Source organism: Lepidothrix coronata, unplaced genomic scaffold (assembly GCF_001604755.1).
Source record: "Lepidothrix coronata isolate B3197 unplaced genomic scaffold, Lepidothrix_coronata-1.0 Scaffold323, whole genome shotgun sequence".
Lineage (NCBI taxonomy): Eukaryota > Metazoa > Chordata > Aves > Passeriformes > Pipridae > Lepidothrix > Lepidothrix coronata.
This window is the reverse complement of record NW_016690503.1, coordinates 240,158-259,642: the sequence shown is the minus strand read 5'-3', so window position 1 is coordinate 259,642 and position 19,485 is coordinate 240,158. Positions and strand designations below refer to the sequence as shown.

The following is a 19,485-nucleotide window of genomic DNA, read 5'->3' as shown; positions in this document are numbered from 1 at the left end:
CAGAAAGAAAAGCAGAGGCAGAGCTTCTAGAGACACTTCCTGACTGCTCCAATCAGTTTTTTTCATGAAATAATTACTCTGAACCTTACTCAGAGCTTTAGGACCATGGCAAAATTTCCACTGGGTTATTTTAACTGTTGATTAATTCTCCTCTCCTGGCACTTCTCTTCGGATTCTTTAACGCGTCTGGTCTCAGGCTCCCCACAGCGTGGGTTCGTTTCCCCACTCACAACACTCCATGCATTGACAGGGAAATGAAAAAAATAATCACATGTCAGAGCTTGCCCTTGATTTTAAAGTCTGTGTGGCAGATTAACATAGTGTGCCCTCCCTCCCCATGCTGCCCTATCTGTTGCACAACAATACGTCAAGGAGTTAATCCCACCATCTGCAGCTGTCAGAGCTCCTACACACCAGGAAACCCAAACACCTACAGCTTGGGAGCACTGAGGGAACATAAAGTCCAACCACATCTTCTACAACCAAACAGCCACATATTAAATGTAACCATATTAATTTCTTTTACCTGACAGCCTGCTTAGGCAATATATACAAGATAATTTTAGATTTAGACATCAAAAAGAGCTCCACAACTCAGCCTGTATAACACCAGCAGACATTCATTATTTACATAATTTAAGAGTTATTAGCTTGATCCCAGTTACATTCTGATTGGTCAGTTCCAACAGCACTTGCACGGTAAGTGGTTTTATAAACTACTGCACACACAGAGGACTAAAACACTAGCATAAATATAAAGTAGGAAGGAGGGTGAGAAGACCCTGGAAAGCTTCCCAAATTGTTTGTGACAGGCATACACTTGATCTCCAGCTTCCAGCTTGGTTGGGCAACAATTGACATGCAGGATCAGCAATGCATAACCCTCCCCTCTCCTTTTTTAGGAGCACACACAGCAGATTTCAAAACTGGGAAGCATTTGAAGAATGGAGCTAGAAAAATAATCACCTGGAGAAGCACAAGGCATGAAATCCACATTGCTCTGGTCTGCAATTGGAGTGGAGAGATAACTCAAGCCCAGTCTCAAGCATCTACTGCAGGTTAACACCTGCTGCACCCAGGGACTCACTCCTGCCCCACACAGCCCTCCCAGCTCAAAGGGCAAGTTATGTCCAGACCAGACACAAGATGACTTTTTTCTTGCAGCACTAGACAAGTGACTGCCATTGATAAGTAAATGTTTCAGCACAAGGTCTAGACTGGAGCTACCAAGCAGAAGCCCCTAAAAGACAGACTGAGGTGATCCTGTGTCTGCATGAAGGCTGTGTGTTCCTAACAGCCCTTTAACCTTGAATAGATCTTACCAGTTCTACCACTCCAACATTACACAGTGAACTATTGGTTTGGGGGTTTTTTTTGTGTGGTGGTGTTGATTACACAGTTCAAGAAGCCTAGCCCATGAAAACATTCATTCCAGGTGAGTAGTTCTCTGACACTCCTTGCTCTCAGCTTTCAGAGCTGCCAGACATTTGGCATTGCCTTGATCTTCTTAGGTCTGAGACTACAACAGCAAACCTTGAGACACATCTGCCCCTTCACCTCTCTGCGTTCAGTATCCCCATGCTTACAGGGGAACAAGGACTGGCATCCTTCCTGTGAAGAATGTGCTCCCTGAACACAAAAACTACACCCCCCTTCCCAAGCAGTATCTTGAAATATTTAGGCTCACCGTGCCCAAAAAGGTATACCTACTGAGAACACCTGCATCCCCAAGAAAATACCACACTAGTTCCCAGAAGAGAAAGGCTTTCACTGTAAAAGAGAGGCCAGCAGATCTTTCCACATTGCACGGAAGATGCTGGCAGAAACAGTATTTCTCTGCATGAAAAGGGCTATGGCATGAGCACCGTGCCTGCTAATTTCCTAATATGGATCACAGTCCAATGGATTGAGATCCACATGCCTATAGACTCATCACTGGGTCTCACTTGGTCTGAGTTCAATATTTTTACCCCGCTGACAGGATATTAATTTTACCTAATGGACCAAGAGTTGCCAAGAGCTATGAGCTATTTTTCACATTTTTCTGGCTTTGTTCAGCTTTCCTTTCCTGATGAGGACCTCCCCATTTAGTCCTGCCTTTGCTGAGGTGTCGCAGCACAACTTGAAGAAATGCCAGCTTCATGGCAGATCTCAAACCAAGAGTGCAAAGCACAATCTGGACTTGTCCAGGAGGCAGGACTGATCCAAGCCACTGTGCCAGGAACAATGTTTGATGATAACAAGAAGGCTGTTCCATTTCAGAGGTTTGCAGGTTTGGATATCACCATCCTAAAAATAATTCAGGACAGAAAGCAGCAGCCAAGTCCACGGTGTTGTGGTAGAGCCCCCACCCATGTGAGGAACACATGGCACCCACCAAGTTGTGAGGAACCTGCCCCTTCGGGTGGACACCTTCGGGTAGGGGATAGGGAGATAAGGAAATCTGCAGGATGTAATGTCAAAACACCCAAGACATTGTGGGTAAGAGAGAAACGTGTCGTTGTCCCCCCCCGCCAATCCTCATATGTGCTCTACCATGCCAGGCCAAGAAGCAAAGATTAGTTAATGAAGCTTTGCTTCCACTGAGGACCTTCCAAAAATCAGAGCCAGTTGTTGGAAACCAATGGCTGATGCTGCTAAAACTGGAAAAAAAAATATTTTTCCTGCCATTCCTGCTATTCCAGTTGGCTTTGCTGGAACCAGTTCACCTCCCCCAGAGGTCAACAGTGTGCAAAATATTGGCAGTAAGATGTGTACAGGAGATATTCATACAGGAGATGTTCACTCCTAGCCAGGATTTGTACACAGCTCTTTCTGAAGCCTGAAGCACACTAGCTGCAAAGTGAGTGCTACAGCCTTCTTCCACGGATGTTACATAATAAATAATGCATTTAAGTATTGTGATGCTGGACTCCAAATCCCAGCCTCACTTAGCCTTTAAAGACTGCGTCAAAATTATTTATAGTGTTTACATTACAGAGGATAGGGGGGTGGTACCATCAGATCTCATTTAAAGATTACTTTCAGATGAAGCAAGACTGGTTCTTTAACATTTTTCTTCAAGCAGAAAAAGGTGGCAGCCACAGCTGGAGCACAGCAAACAAATCCATAAATGCATATGGACATATAAGTCAAATAAGAATTAGGCTGAGCAAAAAACAAGTTAGCTCTGAGAGATTCCTTTGGCTGCTTTTCCACATATTGTGCTGACCATTTGTGGTTTAATCTTAGAGAAGCTCTCTCTTGTTTGAGCCTGCAACCCTTCCAAGCTTCCAAGAAGCAGGTTTTACTGTAATTACTCCCTGTTTTTTTTTATACTGGCTAAGGTTTTCATATAAGCATTGTTGTTTTTTACACTTACTGCACCAGGAAAAACTGAAGGAGGAACTGGAAAATTTTGTTCTGTGCCCTGCGGAGATGAAAAATATCATTCAAAAATATAGACCTGACCTAGAAAAAGGAAGAGTTATTCTGCTGCCCTCTAATGAGCACTTCTAACATCTGAAAAAGAACACTCTCTGTTCTGGCAGATTTGTTCTGCTCTCTTGCTACAGAGCTGTCAACAATGCAGGCACAGCTGGAGCAAGGCAGCACCTCCTACACAGTGAAGACATGCAGAAGAAACATCTGGATGGACCCAAGATCTGTTCTGTACTTCCCTGAACTTAGAGTATATGGCTGTGCCCTGTTCTGTTCCCTTTCCTTCCCTGAACAGAAGGAGGGGAGAGGTTCTAATTCTGACCCTCGGGATGCAAGGGCCACAATGTTATTACAGGTATACATGTACCACAGACATGTGGGATAATGACTTGCTTAAACATCTGTGAGCATTAATGAAAAGCAAAGGAATTCAGTTTTCATGCAAGGTGGATCTGCACAATGCTCAGGACACATTCAGTTGAAAGAGACAGTAAGGAAGGCAGAGGAACAGCCATAGAGCAACAGTTCTACTTGGTACTGAGCTTCATCTCAATTTTTACTGAGCTACAGTGATGCAATGGGTTGACCTGGGCCAGCTGCCAGACGCCCACCCAGCTGCTCCCTCCCTCCCCCTCCTCAAAAGAACAGGTGAAGAAAATAAGATGAAAAGTTTGTGGGCTGAGATAAACAACAGGGAGATCACTCACCAATTACCATCACAGGCAAAACCAACTAGACTTGGGGAAAATTAATGCAATGTATTGCCAATGAAAACAGAATCAGGCGGTGAAAAACAACGACAGACACTAAAACACCTTCCCCCACCCTTCTCAGCTCCACTCCTTCATTCCTGACTCCCTTAAGCAGCGCAAGGGGCCAGGGAATGGCATTACAGTCACTCTCTGCTGCTCCTTCCTCCTCACACTTACCCACTGGGGTCCTTCCCATGGGAGAGCACCTCCTCTCCTCCTTTTCTGTCCCTGGTCTTCACAGGGCTCTCACTTTTTCTACTCCTCTTTTTTTCACTCCTTCTTAATTACATGTTTTTCCAGACACAGCACCATTGTGGCAGACAGGCTCAGCTGTGGCTGCACTGAATGCACTTCAGCTCCTGGACCTGGGTGTGTCCAGAACATGAGAGCTCTGGCCTCTCCTCCACTACCAAAATCTTGCTGCTTACATCCAATACAAGTAAACAGCCCAATGCCCTCTATTTTGGAGGAAAAAAATATATGAAGAAGTCATAATAACTCCACATTAGTAGTATCTGCACATTTTTATTCTATTTCCATAAATAAAACCCACTCAGGTACAGGTACTAAAGCAACAAGCACACCTGTATCCACAGAGGAGCACACCTAAGCCCAGCCCACACCTAAGCCCAGCCCTGCTGTCACAAATCACTGGCATGAATCAAAAGCAATAGCCAGAGGCTTCACTGAGCAAAACACGGAAGTGTCACTGAACAAAGCCATTTAAAACTGGGATTTCTGGCAGCAGAATTCCTGCACTCTGGAAGAGGCTTTCCATGCCTCCCTATCGATAGGATCACCAGGTTATTTCGACTCAAAGTACATTGCAAAATAACTCCTGCATGCACAGACATAGCCTTTACTCGTGGCAGCTGGGAATGTCCTCCCCATGCTAAAGAGGCACATTCCCGTTACATAAGAACGCTCGGTGACCTGAATTTACAAATAATCTTTGAGAGGAAAATAGACATAAGGAAAAACAAAGTTAAAAAGCAGCGTAGCCAGGAAATGCAACAAAAGGAAACGAGCCCAGAGTCTGCACACACACAGCCACACGAGGTGTGAATGTCCAGGACACCCACAGAAGCCCAGATTCTTTAAGCAGATCTACTGATTTGCTGTGTGTTCTCCACACACAGTCGAGCACACAGCACAAGGGGGTCAGGAAACAAGTCTGTGTGTCCCATCTTCCCTCAGACTTTCTGCCACGGGCTCTCTAGAACACCATGTTTCACTGGATTTGGTTACCAATATCACTAAATGGAACGTTTTCAAGAGTACCTTCCAGCTCACAGTCCCTTCTTGCTTGAACAACCTATTCACCTCCAGCAGGATTTTCTCCAGGATTTTTTGTGGTTAGCCTCACGGAATATTTGCAACACTGCTAGTTCAATCTAAACCTGTCCAAATCACCATTTCAAACAACCCACAATACTTCAGTACCTACTCATTTAATCCTTGCATAGTTATGTTTCCTGCAGTTAGCTTAGACAACGTACACTGAGATTTACGGTGTTAAAAACCTTATTTTAAAAAACAACAAAACCCCTCTTATTTCCTTTTTATAAGCCACTTGACTAAAAAGCTAAGCCCAAATTAAGTGTTGTTACCAGTTATGCCACATATGAGCATCAGTAGTGCCACTTTGAAATGCTAAAGGGGGTAAGCAGACCTTCAGCTGACATATGCATTTTCACCCAAGCATAAAGAAAACCCTGACCCATAAATTGCTCACAAAGACTAGAATAAAAGATAACTTGCATAGAATAGAATAATACTATAGATGCCTCTTAGTCTGAATGACAGACATGAACACTTGAGATCTCCTTTTAAATACACAGCCTCAGTAAGACCCATATTAGCAGGGCAAAGATTTATCTGTCAGTAAAACAGAAATCTGATCTATGTAGCACGGAAGTTTGTGGAAAAAATACCCAAGCAAAATAACCTTCCTCACACAGGCGTTTCCCAGGGGTGTCAGCAGAAGAAAGAGGAGGCTGACTTATTCCTGCACCTAAAAAGCATGTCAAGGCAAGTCAGAAGGGGCAACCCGGAAGAGGGAAACCTCTCATCCCATCCACCCTTTACCAGCCTCTACCAATTATCTAAAAAGAGCACCTATTAGACTCCCAGGACATGTATTTCAGAGAGGTTTGACAGCTTGACACTGCCCCATACTGCTGCTGGGGAGAAGGAAAGGGCTCTGACTTCCAGAGCTATCCATCTGCCCTCTCCACAAGCCCTTCTTCACCCCTCTTGGGATTCGGTTTCTCAGTTTATGCAGGGTGAAACTACCCCTCTCATGCCCCACGAGAGGTTTGCATTACTGAGACTTGCGCTGGGAAGTCCCTTTGCCACAGGTGCAGAGCCATTCCACCTCTCTCTTTGTAGCACTTATAATTTTAAAACTCAGTTATGCCAAAGCTTTAGCGTTAGTACAGCAAAGACAAAGATGTCAGTTCACAACGCTCTTCTGCAACGCTGCACCTCCAGTACTCTCCTAAACAGGGCTGATCTATTTTTGTGTAAGTAAGGATGTCTGACCATTTTAAACTCATTTATTCAGCAGGAGAACACCAGGCTAGATTAGTATCCTTTTAAAACTCATGCATGTCTTGCAACTGCCAGGCCCTGTCACACCTCACCAGGAAGGCAAAGAGCCACACTGGCCCCAAATTCAGTCCCTTCAGGGGTACAAGGGACTGACATGTTTGACCTAAAAAGCACAAGTTTGGGCACTCAACTTTCACAAAGGCCAGAAGAAGGCTTTGCAAATGCACAAAGGAGCACCTCAGGAGCCTCACCAAAGGAGTCCCCAGTCCCTCACTGAGCTGTACCCTCCTCTCCAGCCACCCAGCAGCACAGAAAGGCTGCTCCAGGGCAAGCACTGAACTTCCACCAGTACTCCTGGTGAGCATCACACAGCAGGCACAGCCAAGGAGCCAACCATAATAAGAAAGAACAGGGATCTGACACATCCTTCAAACTCCTAAGATTCACTTCAGGCTCTTCCCACCACCGACAGCCTCCTCCCCTGGAGCAGGCTGCAAACATTTTGGAAGCCTGGGGCTCTCTAGAAAACTTTCCTGTGTTTGTGTAATGCTCAGTATCCATGGCCACTAGTTAATTAGAGCTTTTGGGGCTTTTTAATGTTAATTTTAAGAACAGGGACTCCCTCCCACAGCTAGAGGGAGGGGAAGAAAACAAAACAGTTAATTAGTTCATAAATATTAACACAACTGATTCCCATAATCTGGCAGAAGGCGCTCACAACATGGAAATGGTCCGTCTCCAGAAGGGAAGTCAAAGCACTGGAAATAGTGCAAGTTTCAGAGTTTCAGACACTCATTTACCGCTTTTAAATTAATTGCATTGACTTTAATTAAAGTGGAGCTTCCTACAGCTATTCTCACAGCACAGACAAATTGTTACAGTAACTTTAAGCAGTGTGGATTTTTTACCTTTTTTTTTTTTTTTTTTTTTTTTAGTTATTATCATTTAAGGCACCGATGTTTTTAGCTTTCAGTAAGATTCTCACTCCAAATTCTCCCAGGAGCTACCCACAGCAGGTCACTGTTCTCTGTTTCAAGCAGTCCCCACAGCTGTTCACCACTGCTACAGAACTTGGTCAATCTGACTCCTGAATCAAGATCCCACTGACTTTAATTCTCTGGAGCAAAGGAACAGAAAAACCCTCTGGCTTCCAGGTGAGTTGTTGAAAACTACAGAATCTGTTTGAGGTGTCCTGTAGACTGAGGTCGTGTGACCTCACTGGAGAGGCTTCCCCTACCACAAACCGCTATCGCAGCTCCTTTCAAACACAGTGCAGTTTTCTAACAGCCTGTTAGAAAACTCACACACCAAATCTGCCCTTAAAAGGTGATTTGGCATTGTCAAGATAAGAGCAGCTCCTAATGATGCAGTCAACAAACCAAACAGATTTCAGTTAAAAAGCAAGGGAAAAGGAACTTAAACTGCTACTAAAGCCATTTACCCAGACATGGTAAATTGCCATCTGTCACTTTATCAAGCTACCAGGATGGCCAACCTTGGGCCTGGGAGAGAGGGTAAAGAATATCACTTTGCCTGTTTAATCTCTGCCTAGCATTTTCCCCTCCCTGGGAATTTTTCCTTTCTTGCAAATTCTGTTACTAGAGGTTTCAAGGACTTTCACACACAATATCAGAAGCAACACCAGCTCACAGAGGGAAATTTGCCATTTGAGCAGAGACCTGCATGCCCACTCCTGGGAAACATCCTTGACCTGTGCGGGTGACACGAAGGAAGACAGACATCTTGCAGAAGGTACAGGGTGGAGGAGGGGAGCTAAAGCAGGAATTCCCAGCTCAAATGCAAAGCTGCTCCTCCCAGATCCACGCGCCAACCAGGTATTTTCAAAGACGTTAAAATGATTTCAGTGCAACAGCACCAAGGGCATCGCCAGCAGGCTACCTCCAACACCAGCTTCAGGGAGGGCATCTCACCACTCCCAAAAATCCACACAGACCAAAGCTTAGGCAGCTGATAACAAAGACAGACAGAGCAGGAACACCTTGTCATTTTGGACTGGCGCCGCACGTCACACTCCACGCGCACGTCGGAGGTGCTGCAGCAGCTCCTCACAGGCTGCTCACTGCCATCCTCAGAGTGTGGAGCAACCTGTTTACACCCCTTTCCATCTGAGGGGTGTTACGGTGGGGAACAGCTTGGGGAAGGCGTTCTGCACAAAACAAACATAAGACAGGCGTGACAGCTGCCAGCACGGAATGGAAAACTGAAGAAAAGCAACAGCAGCAGAACTGTGAGGATCCAGCAGCTTTCCACACCAGGGATGTGCTGAATGACCAGCACAAGCAGATTTAAAAATTCCCCAAACATGCAATAAGAAAAAGCAGAAAATGCTTAGAACTAATATTCAGAAAGAGGGCATTCATTAAAACAAACAGGTTTGGGGTTTTTTTAATCCTTCTATTGTTAAACACCCCATTATGCCAGCAGAGGGGAAAAACCCAAAATGCAAACAAAGAGGAAGGTGATCAGGGATGAGGATTAAAGAGGAGGAGCCATAATATTTAAGGCAACAAACAAGCAGAAATGCAATGAACAGACAGGAATAAATTACAGGACACAAAGATTTGCATCCTGTCAAGAGCTCCTGAAGAGTAAAGGGAGCCTGGCCATATCTGCAGTTCTGCCAGCAACACCAAAGTGGATCCACTGCAAGGGTAACCATGAGTCCAGACACTGCAGGAACAGCAATACTGTCAGAGGGATCTCACAGGGATTCTGGTACATCACCCATAAAAAAAAGGAAAACAAACCCAAAACAGGACAGCAAATCATATTGCATGAAGTTAATGCAGGACCACAATGCCAACCAACCACAGCTTCTCTGCTTCTCTCTGAAGCTTCAAAAAGAGGAAATAAATTGGACAAGTGGGTGCAGAGACCAAGCAGAAGGAAGCAGATAATGTGACAGACCCAGCAGATATGGAACTCCTGAGCAGAAGCTGAGGTGCAAACCAGAGAGGCACAGTCAGTGACGCTGCAGAGGGAGGCTTGGTAACAAAAGGAACTCACAGAGAACCTCAGAAAGGGGGAAAGCAAGGCTGTACACAGCCTGGAGACTTTAGAAATTCTATTCACTGCTGTCAGGTTCCTGCCTGGTCTGATTTTATTTTCTCCTATCTCCACATCTCTTCAGGAGGATAAGGGAATTCCTTGTCAGATGCTCAGTAATTTCACTGCTCTACTCCCCTCTGTGCCACTGACAGAGGATCCCATGACACAAGACAGGCCTGGACTTCAGACCACAACCTCTGTCCACGGCTGATGTCCTACAGGACTCCATGCCCCACACCTTGGTACAGAACCACAGGCTCACAGAGTGATTTGGGATGGAAGAAACCTTCAGAGAGCATCTAGTCCAACCTGTCTTTCATTTGTCACTAGACCAGGTTGCTCCAAGCCCCAGCCCCATCCAAAATGGCCTTGAACACTTCTAAGGATGAGGCAGCCACAGCTTCTCTGGGCAACCTCTGCCAGGGCCTCACCACTCTCATTCTTTAAGTCCAATCCAAACCTACCCTCTGGTACACCTTATGGTCTCTTGAAAGACCAATAACAGGTCCAGGACCAGGGGAAGCAAATGGTTTTAATCCACATTTCACATTTTCCTGGCTCACCAGTGGCACAGGGGGAGCTAGAGAATCTGCAGGAAAAGCTACTCAGGCCACAAACTCAGAAATCAGGATGAAAAGCTAAGGTTTCACTAGCAATTATGAACTTGCTGCTGTTGCACTTCTGCTTTCTCAACAACACAGCTTGTCACAGTCCCCTTCTGGAGTAGCTGAAAATAAAGCAGGAAGCTACCAGTCCAGTTGTTCATATCATTCCACAGCTGGTTCATCATCCACTCCAAAAAAAGAGACTTTCACAGGCAACTGGTTTGCCAGAGCCATGCCTGAACAGGCCCTTGCTTCAATGAGCAAACACTGAGGAAGCAAAGCTAAAGAAAACAAACAAACAAGAAAAAGCAGCAGCAATCCCCTATATGACAGGCCATTATTTCTGACTTGGTAGGAAACATTTAATTCCCACGCTACAGAGGCTCACCCAGATGAGATTTATTCACTCCCATGAGTCACAGAGGTCCCTGCCCGGATTAGATTATGGCAAAGCCTTTGAATTTATATTACGTCAGTGGCTAAGTAAACTACCCTGACAGGAAACAATCACCGAGCGATCAAGTAACTCAGGGACTGAACTCCAACGCTCACAGGGATGGCACTGGTTTTTGTTACCTATGTGCGTGTGGAAATCATCTGGAATTTGGCATTAACACGAGCTAATGATTAAAGACAAAAAGCAGAAAAGGGGAAAGTAGTGGCAGCAGGTCTTTTTCACAGCACGACACAGCTCAGAGCTCCTGCATTAAAATACTTTCCGTTTTAGACTACTGGCTTTTTATGTAACACAATGCAAGACTCACCTACAATCAATTCCATTTTGGTGACATTTTTTGTTACAGTTCCACCCTCTCCTTCTCCTGCCACAAGGATTACTGATGCCAGAACAGCCTGATGAGCTGGTACCTCACACTAATAAGCACGCTGAATCAGCCTTGTGTCCAAGGGAAACAACAGACCATTACCAAGAGTAACAGATACTTCCAAAGGGCACCCTGGATTCACCAGCAACCCCCAGAAAAACAAGGTCTTTGGCTGGCAAGAAACAACACCCCAATTTATCCTCCCAGAACAAGGGGCCTCTTTCCATCTCCTTTCAGCACCAGCACACACAACCACTCATGTTAAATGAGATGTTAACCCTGCCAGAGACACTGAACTTTCCAACTTACACATCGTGTTTCCCCCTGTTCCCTCAGAATAACCACAGCCAAAAGCTGGTCACTTACAAACTGGGGAAAACTAAGAGGAAATAATGTAGAGAGAGAGGTGGCCTCCCTTACTGACAACCACAGATGACAGCCCCCAAGCCCCACCACAACGATTGCTTGGTTTCCTGTAGGATTGCATCCCTTTGGCTCTGGGACATCAAAGCAGGTCTTCCAGATGAAGCCTTTCCTCCCCTGGAAGTAACCATGTTCTGATGTTGTTTAGTTAGCCTCTGTGATGCTACACATAGCATTGAATAGCTGCATGTGTCATGGATTTATTTTCAGGGCATAACAATGCTCTCCACATCATTCTCTTTTCCTCCCACTCTCCAGCAGCCAATTTGCTTTTCTGGTCACTGTTGAGCTCCAAGTTGACATCTTCTAAAATTTAATCCAATTCTAAGTGCTTCCTCAGCCTAAATTTTATTTGGAAGAGAGTCACAGCACAAGGCCAGATCGAAACACAACACACACAGGTATCAGCAGTCTTGGATAATCTTTGATAAATCTTGGATAACGTGAGGCACACACGCAGATAGAGGACAAACATACCTGCTTTCTCAACTGCCACACAGCATCCTTGGCAGAAAAAAAAATCTTCTCTAGCTATGAAAAGCACATGAGATAGAGTGAGCCCACCTACAGTCTGCCAACTTGACCTTCTCAGAGCTTGAAAAGCAAGTGGGAGAGAAGCACGCTTTTGTCTTGCTATTAAATCTTAAAATAGCAATGTGTAGGAGAATCCTACCCTCCTGCCCTGTGCACTAAGCTGAGGGGGAAGGGAAGAATGGGGTGGAGGAAAGGTTGAAGTCAAGCTGAATTTTCTGCTGAACAGGGTCTGAGCTGACCAGAGATGCCAGGAGACAAAGGATGTCTGCCTAGAATCTCTTTTCTAACTCCAGGCTGTCTGCCATTGTATGCACAGCCTAGTTACAGTTCACTGAATTAACACAAAAAAAATGAATTGATTTCCATAATGAAAAAGCCTCTACATAGCTCCAGAGTGAGACAAGAAGAAAGGGCACAACAGCTCGGGAGGATGTAAAAAAAAAATAATCAAATCACTTTTTGCCTGTTGAAATACAGTTTTGAGCTCCCAAATGAACAGTTATTTTTAGCTGATCATCTGGAAATTGAGAGGGAATACAAAGCATCAGGGTCAGCATCACTGTCTGCAGGAAGCCAGTACACAGCCTAGAGAGAGGCAGTCAGGCACCACACATCTGCATCATCAGCACTGCACAGGGACCAGCAGCACGGCTCTATTTATAACCCAGACGTGTGCAGCTGTACTCTGCAATGAAGGGCTGGGATTGCAGGCTGCCAGCCCTCAACAACATGCTGCCTGATTTAATTAAAGAGATGGCAATGTGCACATGCACACACAGATGCATACATGTCCTTTTCCCAGGAGAGTTACCAACAGTGAACTCGCTGTTTTGAAAACAATGCATTTCACCAAGGTTACTGTGCAGGCAGCAGGCAAAAGTGTCCTCAAACAACCCCTCCACTTCCTCACTCTGCTCTGTGATCAAATATGACCAGTAGGCAGCTCACCACTGCTCAGGTAACCACTAGCCCTTGAGTGGTTACTGGGTTTGTTTGTAGCCCTGAACAGGAAAACAAAGTCACTGTAGTATTTACATGCACGAAGAGAAGAAATTCATTTAGTTTGCACACAAGGTATTTGGGAGTCACACACACCTTCTGCATCAGGACAGCCTGCTGTGCCATCAGGTTCCATTTAGAGGTGAAACCTGCTCTCACCTCTAGCTCTGCCTGTCAGCGAGCAGTCAGGGGGAGCATTTCCTTGTTGTGGGACTAGAAATCAAAAGGCTCTATCACGTCCTCCCTGCTCCCACTCTCACTTCCCATACTCCCTGCGAGCCGGACACTTCTGCCATGAGTCCTTCAGCCAGGGAGCAACAGCAAAGGACAGGAGGAGAAGACTTGCTGCAGTCAGGCTGCAGTGTGTATAGCACTGTTGGTACACAATGAGCAACTTGCTGACAAAATACTGGGTTACGAATGGCAGCTGCTAGTGAGGCAAAAGCAGCCATAAAGGAAGCTCAGAGATCAGGTTGCAGCCTGGCCCCTGCTGTCCTCCCAACCCCTGGGAGTCTTTGGCTGCATGAGGACACCCCACAGATAACATCCCCATCTAGGGATCACCAAGCACATCCTTGCTGTTCTGCCTCCACCTCAAACAAAACCAAACCTCTTTTAAAGGCCCTCGCAGGAACATGGGAAGGAATGTTTGGGTTGTATTCCCCTGGGCTTGTTCTGACAGTCATGGCAAATACAGTCCCCAGTGTCTTTCCTCACAACCTTATGTGGCACTCATTCAAAATACAGCAAACCTGTCCTGGAGGAAGTGATGCTTCTGGAGTCCAAGTCGAGCTTCTTGACCAGGGTATCAGGGTCAATCTTCAGCCCAGAAAAGACATCAGAAGACGAGAAGTCCCAGTCCTTATCCAAAAGAAACATTAACCAGGAATCAGTATAAACACGACCAGGCAACATTTAGTTAAAAAATCCCCCCCCAAAAAATCAAACCTAGCGCCATCCAGAAGGGGACAGTGGTAGGGAGCAGGTGCCTCTCCTGAGCTGGCAGGGGCAGGTAAGTCACCCCATTGGCCTGCCCACCCCCCGCCAGGCTCTTCCACACAGAAGGAAATTTCACAAAGTCTCATTTTGGACTGTTCTGCTCCTAACAGATTTCTGCTTCAACCCGACCTCACCTCACTGAAGTGCATTCAGGAGAGCTCTCCCAGAAGAGCTTCAAACAGCATCCTTAGGAAACGACAGATTTATTACAGGTACAGAACAATACGGATAAGCAACAAATGAGCAGATTAGGGGATTAAAGCCTAAAGCGATGGACATTAAGCAGATTCAGTGACTACTAGCAGCTCACTAGATCTTTGGCATCATGCTTTAAGCATGCAACACCTCTAAGTCCTAAGCTCTGCAGTAGCTACTCTGGCTGGATTAGAAGAATTTATTACTTTAGCCAGCAGTATCTACCAGCACTGACACATAACTTCATAGTGGTATAAACCCAGCTGTATTTGGCACAGGCAATTCCTCCACCCTCACAAGGAAAGCTTAGGCACATAAAAAACATTTACTGCTGTTGTGTTCTTGCTGTGAGGGGGCTAGGGAAGGCATCCAGCTTTAATCTGAAGTGTGTACTCATAGCTGGGGAAACCAGACACTGTCTGCATCTCCTACATGATTGCGTGTGCAAACTGACAGCTGCTATCCACCTGCCCCAACCTAAAATCAAAGAGAACCACTCCAAAATGAGCCAGGCAGCCTCTTCTCTCACCCCTTCTCTCCCAACACTTGTTGGCAATGATCCTCACTGCTGCATCCAAGTTACCCCCACTGCAACGCAGCACAGGCACCCTGTCCCCAGCAGCAGGAACAGTGCTGCCACCCCTCTACATCTGTCACCACCCTGCGTGGGCTCTCTGCAAGCCTGGGGATCGCAGCTGCTGCTGCGGGGCGGTGATACCCGCCCTGGGGCAGCACGCTGGGCCTCCCACTGCACAGAGGCAGGGCCCGGTGCTGGAGCGCTCCCCGGGCTCCCCCGTTCGGCCTCCCGGCCCGCCGTGCCCGTGTCACACGCTCCCCCGAGGGAGCAGCGGCGCGGGGCAGCAGCAGCTGCCCGGCAGCACCGAGCCCGGAGGAGCAGCACCAAGGGTCCGGCAGCGCTTTCCTAAGCAGGAGCAGCCCTCGGCCCGGCCTGCGGGGCCTGCCCGCCCCTGCCGCCCACCACCGGCGCCTCCCCGCGGGTCATCCACCGACACCGCGCCAGGGCCCCGCGCTCGGGGCAGCCCCGGGAGCCGGAGGGGCCGAGCGGGGCTGCGGGACCGGCCCTTCCTGCGGGAGTGGGGACGGGGGTGTCACTGCGGCCCGCGTCTGCCCGCCCGCGGTACCTTCCCGGGGCCGGGGCCCGGCTCGGACGCGGGGAGCGGCGGCGGGTCCCGGGCGGGCCAGGCCCGGGGGGCGGCGGGGTGCAGCCGCGGGCGCTTGGCCTTCCCCACCATGGCGGCGCGGAGCCGAAGGGGCAGCCCTGCCTGTGCCACGCTCGGAGCCGCCCCCACCGGGGCGGGATCTTCCGGCTGCACTGCCCGCCCCTGGGGCCGCCCCGGGCCCGGGCACTGGGGAGTGCTCCTCCCTACCCGCCCTGCGCGGGCAGAATTCGGGAAGCGCTCCCTGCTCACTCGTAGCGCTGGGGCGGGATGGCGGCGGCTGAAGTGTCCGCGCTGTGCCGCCGGCCGCCCGCCGGTGGTTGCCGTGTGGCGAGCGGTGGGGCGGGCAGCCTGCCCGAGGCGGCTCCTGGAGACAGCCAGAGGGTGTTCAGGTGCTCGCTCGGCGCCCTTGGGTTGAACCCAGACACTCTGCGACACAGAGCTCTCGGTAGCACCAGCCAGAGACCGGGCTGCCACGGCAGAGCAGAAAACAGCTCGTAAAACTTCATGCCAGAAATTATTTCTGTAGTTGAGACAGCAGAAAATACCCGGCGAGCCTCCAGGGAGCCCGAACACCTGCCAGTCATGGGTCCGGGCAGACACCCCAACGAAGCAACTCGAGCCCCAGCTGCACCTTTCCACACACAAACGGGGTGAAATGCTAAGCTGCTTCTCTTCCCTCCAAGGTGAATAAAAAGCTCCAGGCCTGGAGCCACGGTTGTTTTGATCTTAACAAGCCCTGACAGGTGCTCCCTGCTTAATACATCTTCGTTTTCCGTGTTCACTGCCCTCCCCGTCCTCCTCTGAGCTGTGTTTCCCAGGACCTGACACTGGGCCACAGAAGTGCACAGCTGGTGACCCTCCTTGTGGGTACCAAGAAAATGTGGGGAGAGGCCTTTGGGAAGGTGCTGGGAAAGAGCATAGAATCATAGAATATCCTGAGTTGGAGGGGACTCATGAGGATCATCTAGTCCAACTCCTGGCCCTGCACAGGACACCCAAAGAATCCCACCACGTGCCCAAGAGCATTGTCTAAACGCTTCTTGAACTCAGTCAGGCTTGGTGCTGTGACCCTGAGGAGCCTGTTCCAGTGCTCAACCACCCTCTGGGTGAAGAACCTTTTCCTAACATCCAGCCTAAACCTCCCCTGACTCAGCTTCAGCCGTTTCCTCGAGTTCTGTCACTGGTCGCGGAGAGCAGAGGTTGCTGCTGCCCCTTGTGAAGATGTTGAAGACCACAATGAGGTCTCCCCTCAGTCTCCTCCAGGATGAACAAACAAACTGACCTCAGCTGCTCCTTATAAGCACCTTCACCATCTTTGTTGCCCTCCTTTGGATGCTTTCTGATAGCTTAACGTCTTTCTTATATTGCAGTACCCAGAACTGCACACAATATTGAAGTGAGGCCACCCCAGAGCAGAGCAGAGGGAAACAGTCCCCTCCCTCGGCTGGCTGGCAGTGCTTTGCCTGACAGCACCCAGGACACCGATGTCCCTCCTGGCTGCCAGGGCACTGCAGACTCATATTCAACTTGCCCTTGACCAGGACCCCCAGGGCCCTTCCTGCAGATGCTCTCCAGCCTCTCGTTCCCCGGTCTATACACACAGACAGGGTTGCCCCGTCACAGGTGCAGAATCTGGTGCAGCCCTTGTTAAACTTCATACACTGTCATACCCAGGTACGTGGTCACAATCAGGTGTACCCCTGTGCAAATACTACAAGGTTGAAAATACAAAATATTTCTGAGGGTGGAGATCCCACAGCTGCCTGAATCCTCTCTTTTAGTTGGAGTATGTACCTGGGGACACACCTGGGAATCATGGAATTACATAATGGTTGAAAGGGACCTTAAAGATCATCTTGTTCCACTCCTCTACCACTAGACCAGGCTGCTCTGAGCCCCATCCAGCCTGGCCTGGAACACTTCGAGGGATGGGGCATCCACCAGATTTAATGTTTTTTAGGGATAGAAAGATTTAATGTTCATCAGGAATAGAAAATAACAACAGGAAAACTTCCTTGCTGTAGGCTGGATGAGCATCATTTAGGAGCAAAGGCCCAAAATAACATCTCTGATCACCAAAATCAGTGACTTTGGGGAACAGCAACTCTGAGAGTACCCAGCTGGATGCCACCCGCCCCAGCTGCTTGAGTGTATCCTGCAAAAGCCGCAGCAGTCCTCCAGACAGTGGTGAGGGGAAACACAATCTACTCTAGTAAAAATAAAATGAGGAACGAATAAAAATAAAGGCAGCTGAAAGAAAATAGAAAGAGGAATGTTTAACAGCTTAAAATGCTTACAGACGGGCTGGAGAGCATACACGCCATGACCAAGCACATGTCCCCAAAGGGTGCCCACCTCCTTCAGCTGCAGCACTCAAGGCTAAAGCTGCAGGAGAGCATGAGGAACAGCTGGGAGGAACTGCGATATACCAGCAAGCTTCAGCTTTGGCTACAAGGACCAATGGTATGCCTGCTCTGCTCCTGCCGCTCCGACTCCAGGGGCTCCCAGCTCTCCCACCGTCTTCCCTCAACCTTTAGTCAGTTGGAACAGAGTGGTTGGACAAACCCTATGAAATAACTGAGGAGGATAGAGCAGCTCGTTAAGGGCCTCATGCAATACGAAAGCAAAATTACAGCTCATCTCACTCAACCACACTTCCTTCCCTCAGATCTGCAACCTCCATCACCGGCAGGAAGCCCCACCAGCCTTCCCAGCTTCATCCGCCCCAGCCCACCCACTCCTGGCCTGGGGGCTGCTCTGAAGCATCCAGCTGTAGCCACCCAAGCTGGGGTGAGCACCCCAGCTCCCAGCTGGCTTGTCCTCAGGCCCCATCCCCTCTGTATCCTGCATCAGCTGCTCCAGTGCTCCCATCCCACTGCCAGCACTACTGTGTTGCTTTCCTGCTACACCTGTCTGTGAAGAAACCAAGCCAGAGCTCTGCTGTCTTCTTTAATAAAAGCATTAACCCATGGAGCATCCATTAGTGCACAGAAATTTTTTGCTGGCACTGCAATCTCTTTGCTTGCTGCAAAAATAAACCCAGCTCTGTAACTGTGACACAGCAGCAGGTGAACAGCATCAGGATCTTATGATGCCTCAGGTCGCCCTGCACATGGCAGGGGGTTGGAATGAGACGGTCTGTAAGGTCCCTTCCAACCCAAACCCGTCTCTGAGTCTGTGATAATGCAACATGGTGAGACAACATCAGGTTGCTTGGAAGGGAAACCTACAAAGAAATTAGCAAAGCCTCACATTATCTTTAAAAAAAAAATAAATCTACAGTCTCGTATGTTTTCTAAATGACTTCAATTAAAAACTTTTACTGTAGTGCCTTGAAGAGGTTAAGAGAAAGTTGAACCAGTAGCTGGTTCCTCTCTGCTCAGGGACGTGCTGCTGCAATTGCTTTGGAAGGAGTTATTGCAGTCAGCACAAGAAAATTTGAAGGCTGCTTAAATAAAGTTCCCCATGCAGCCCTGAGCTTTGCCACTGCGAGGACAGTGCCTGCATCCTCTGCCGTGCAAGGAGACCTCACTACTCCAGCATAAACATTTCAGAGCCCAACCCAGACCCTGAGGGGAGCCAGCTCCCCGTCCTCTCCACACCCAAGGGCTGTCAATAGCTCTCAAAGGAACTAGTTTCCCCCACTACCAGCTTTGTGTGCCCACTGGGGTCTGGGATGGTCCCCAGCAGCACTGTGAAAGGTGAAAAGTGGGCAGAAAGGGTGGGTTTTGGGTGGGTCCCTTTCCCGGGTGCAGTGGGAGGGCTGCAAGACCCCTGGGTAGCCCAGGGAGTTGAGACCCAGCCCCCCAAGGCAAGATGCTGTGGGTTTGACCAGCATGAGTGGGACTGGCTGAGTTCTTGGGGGAACACGCCCTCCCACAGTTACCACTCTGACTTCCTCCTTCCTCCAGCAAGACAGAAATAGGAAGGA

The 19,485-nt window shown here is 48.4% G+C and overlaps 1 protein-coding gene across 4 annotated transcripts in view; it reads right to left on the bottom strand.

Moving 5' to 3' along the window:
- The window catches only part of FAM207A (family with sequence similarity 207 member A), a 41,005-nt gene extending 24,852 nt beyond the window's left edge, over positions 1–16,153 (bottom strand). For 2 of the 4 annotated variants that reach the window (XM_017838072.1, XM_017838073.1), the window contains exons 1-2: positions 15,516–15,626; positions 13,932–14,040 (exon numbers count right to left, since the gene is read on the bottom strand). In XM_017838072.1, coding sequence (XP_017693561.1) covers positions 13,932–14,040; positions 15,516–15,626 — 220 coding nt within the window. Of the gene's footprint in view, positions 1–13,931; positions 14,041–14,312; positions 14,343–15,515; positions 15,627–16,099 lie in introns of those variants that run through there. The other 2 variants (XM_017838075.1, XM_017838074.1) reach the window with 2 other exon arrangements.
- Positions 16,154–19,485: the final 3,332 nt, after the last annotated feature.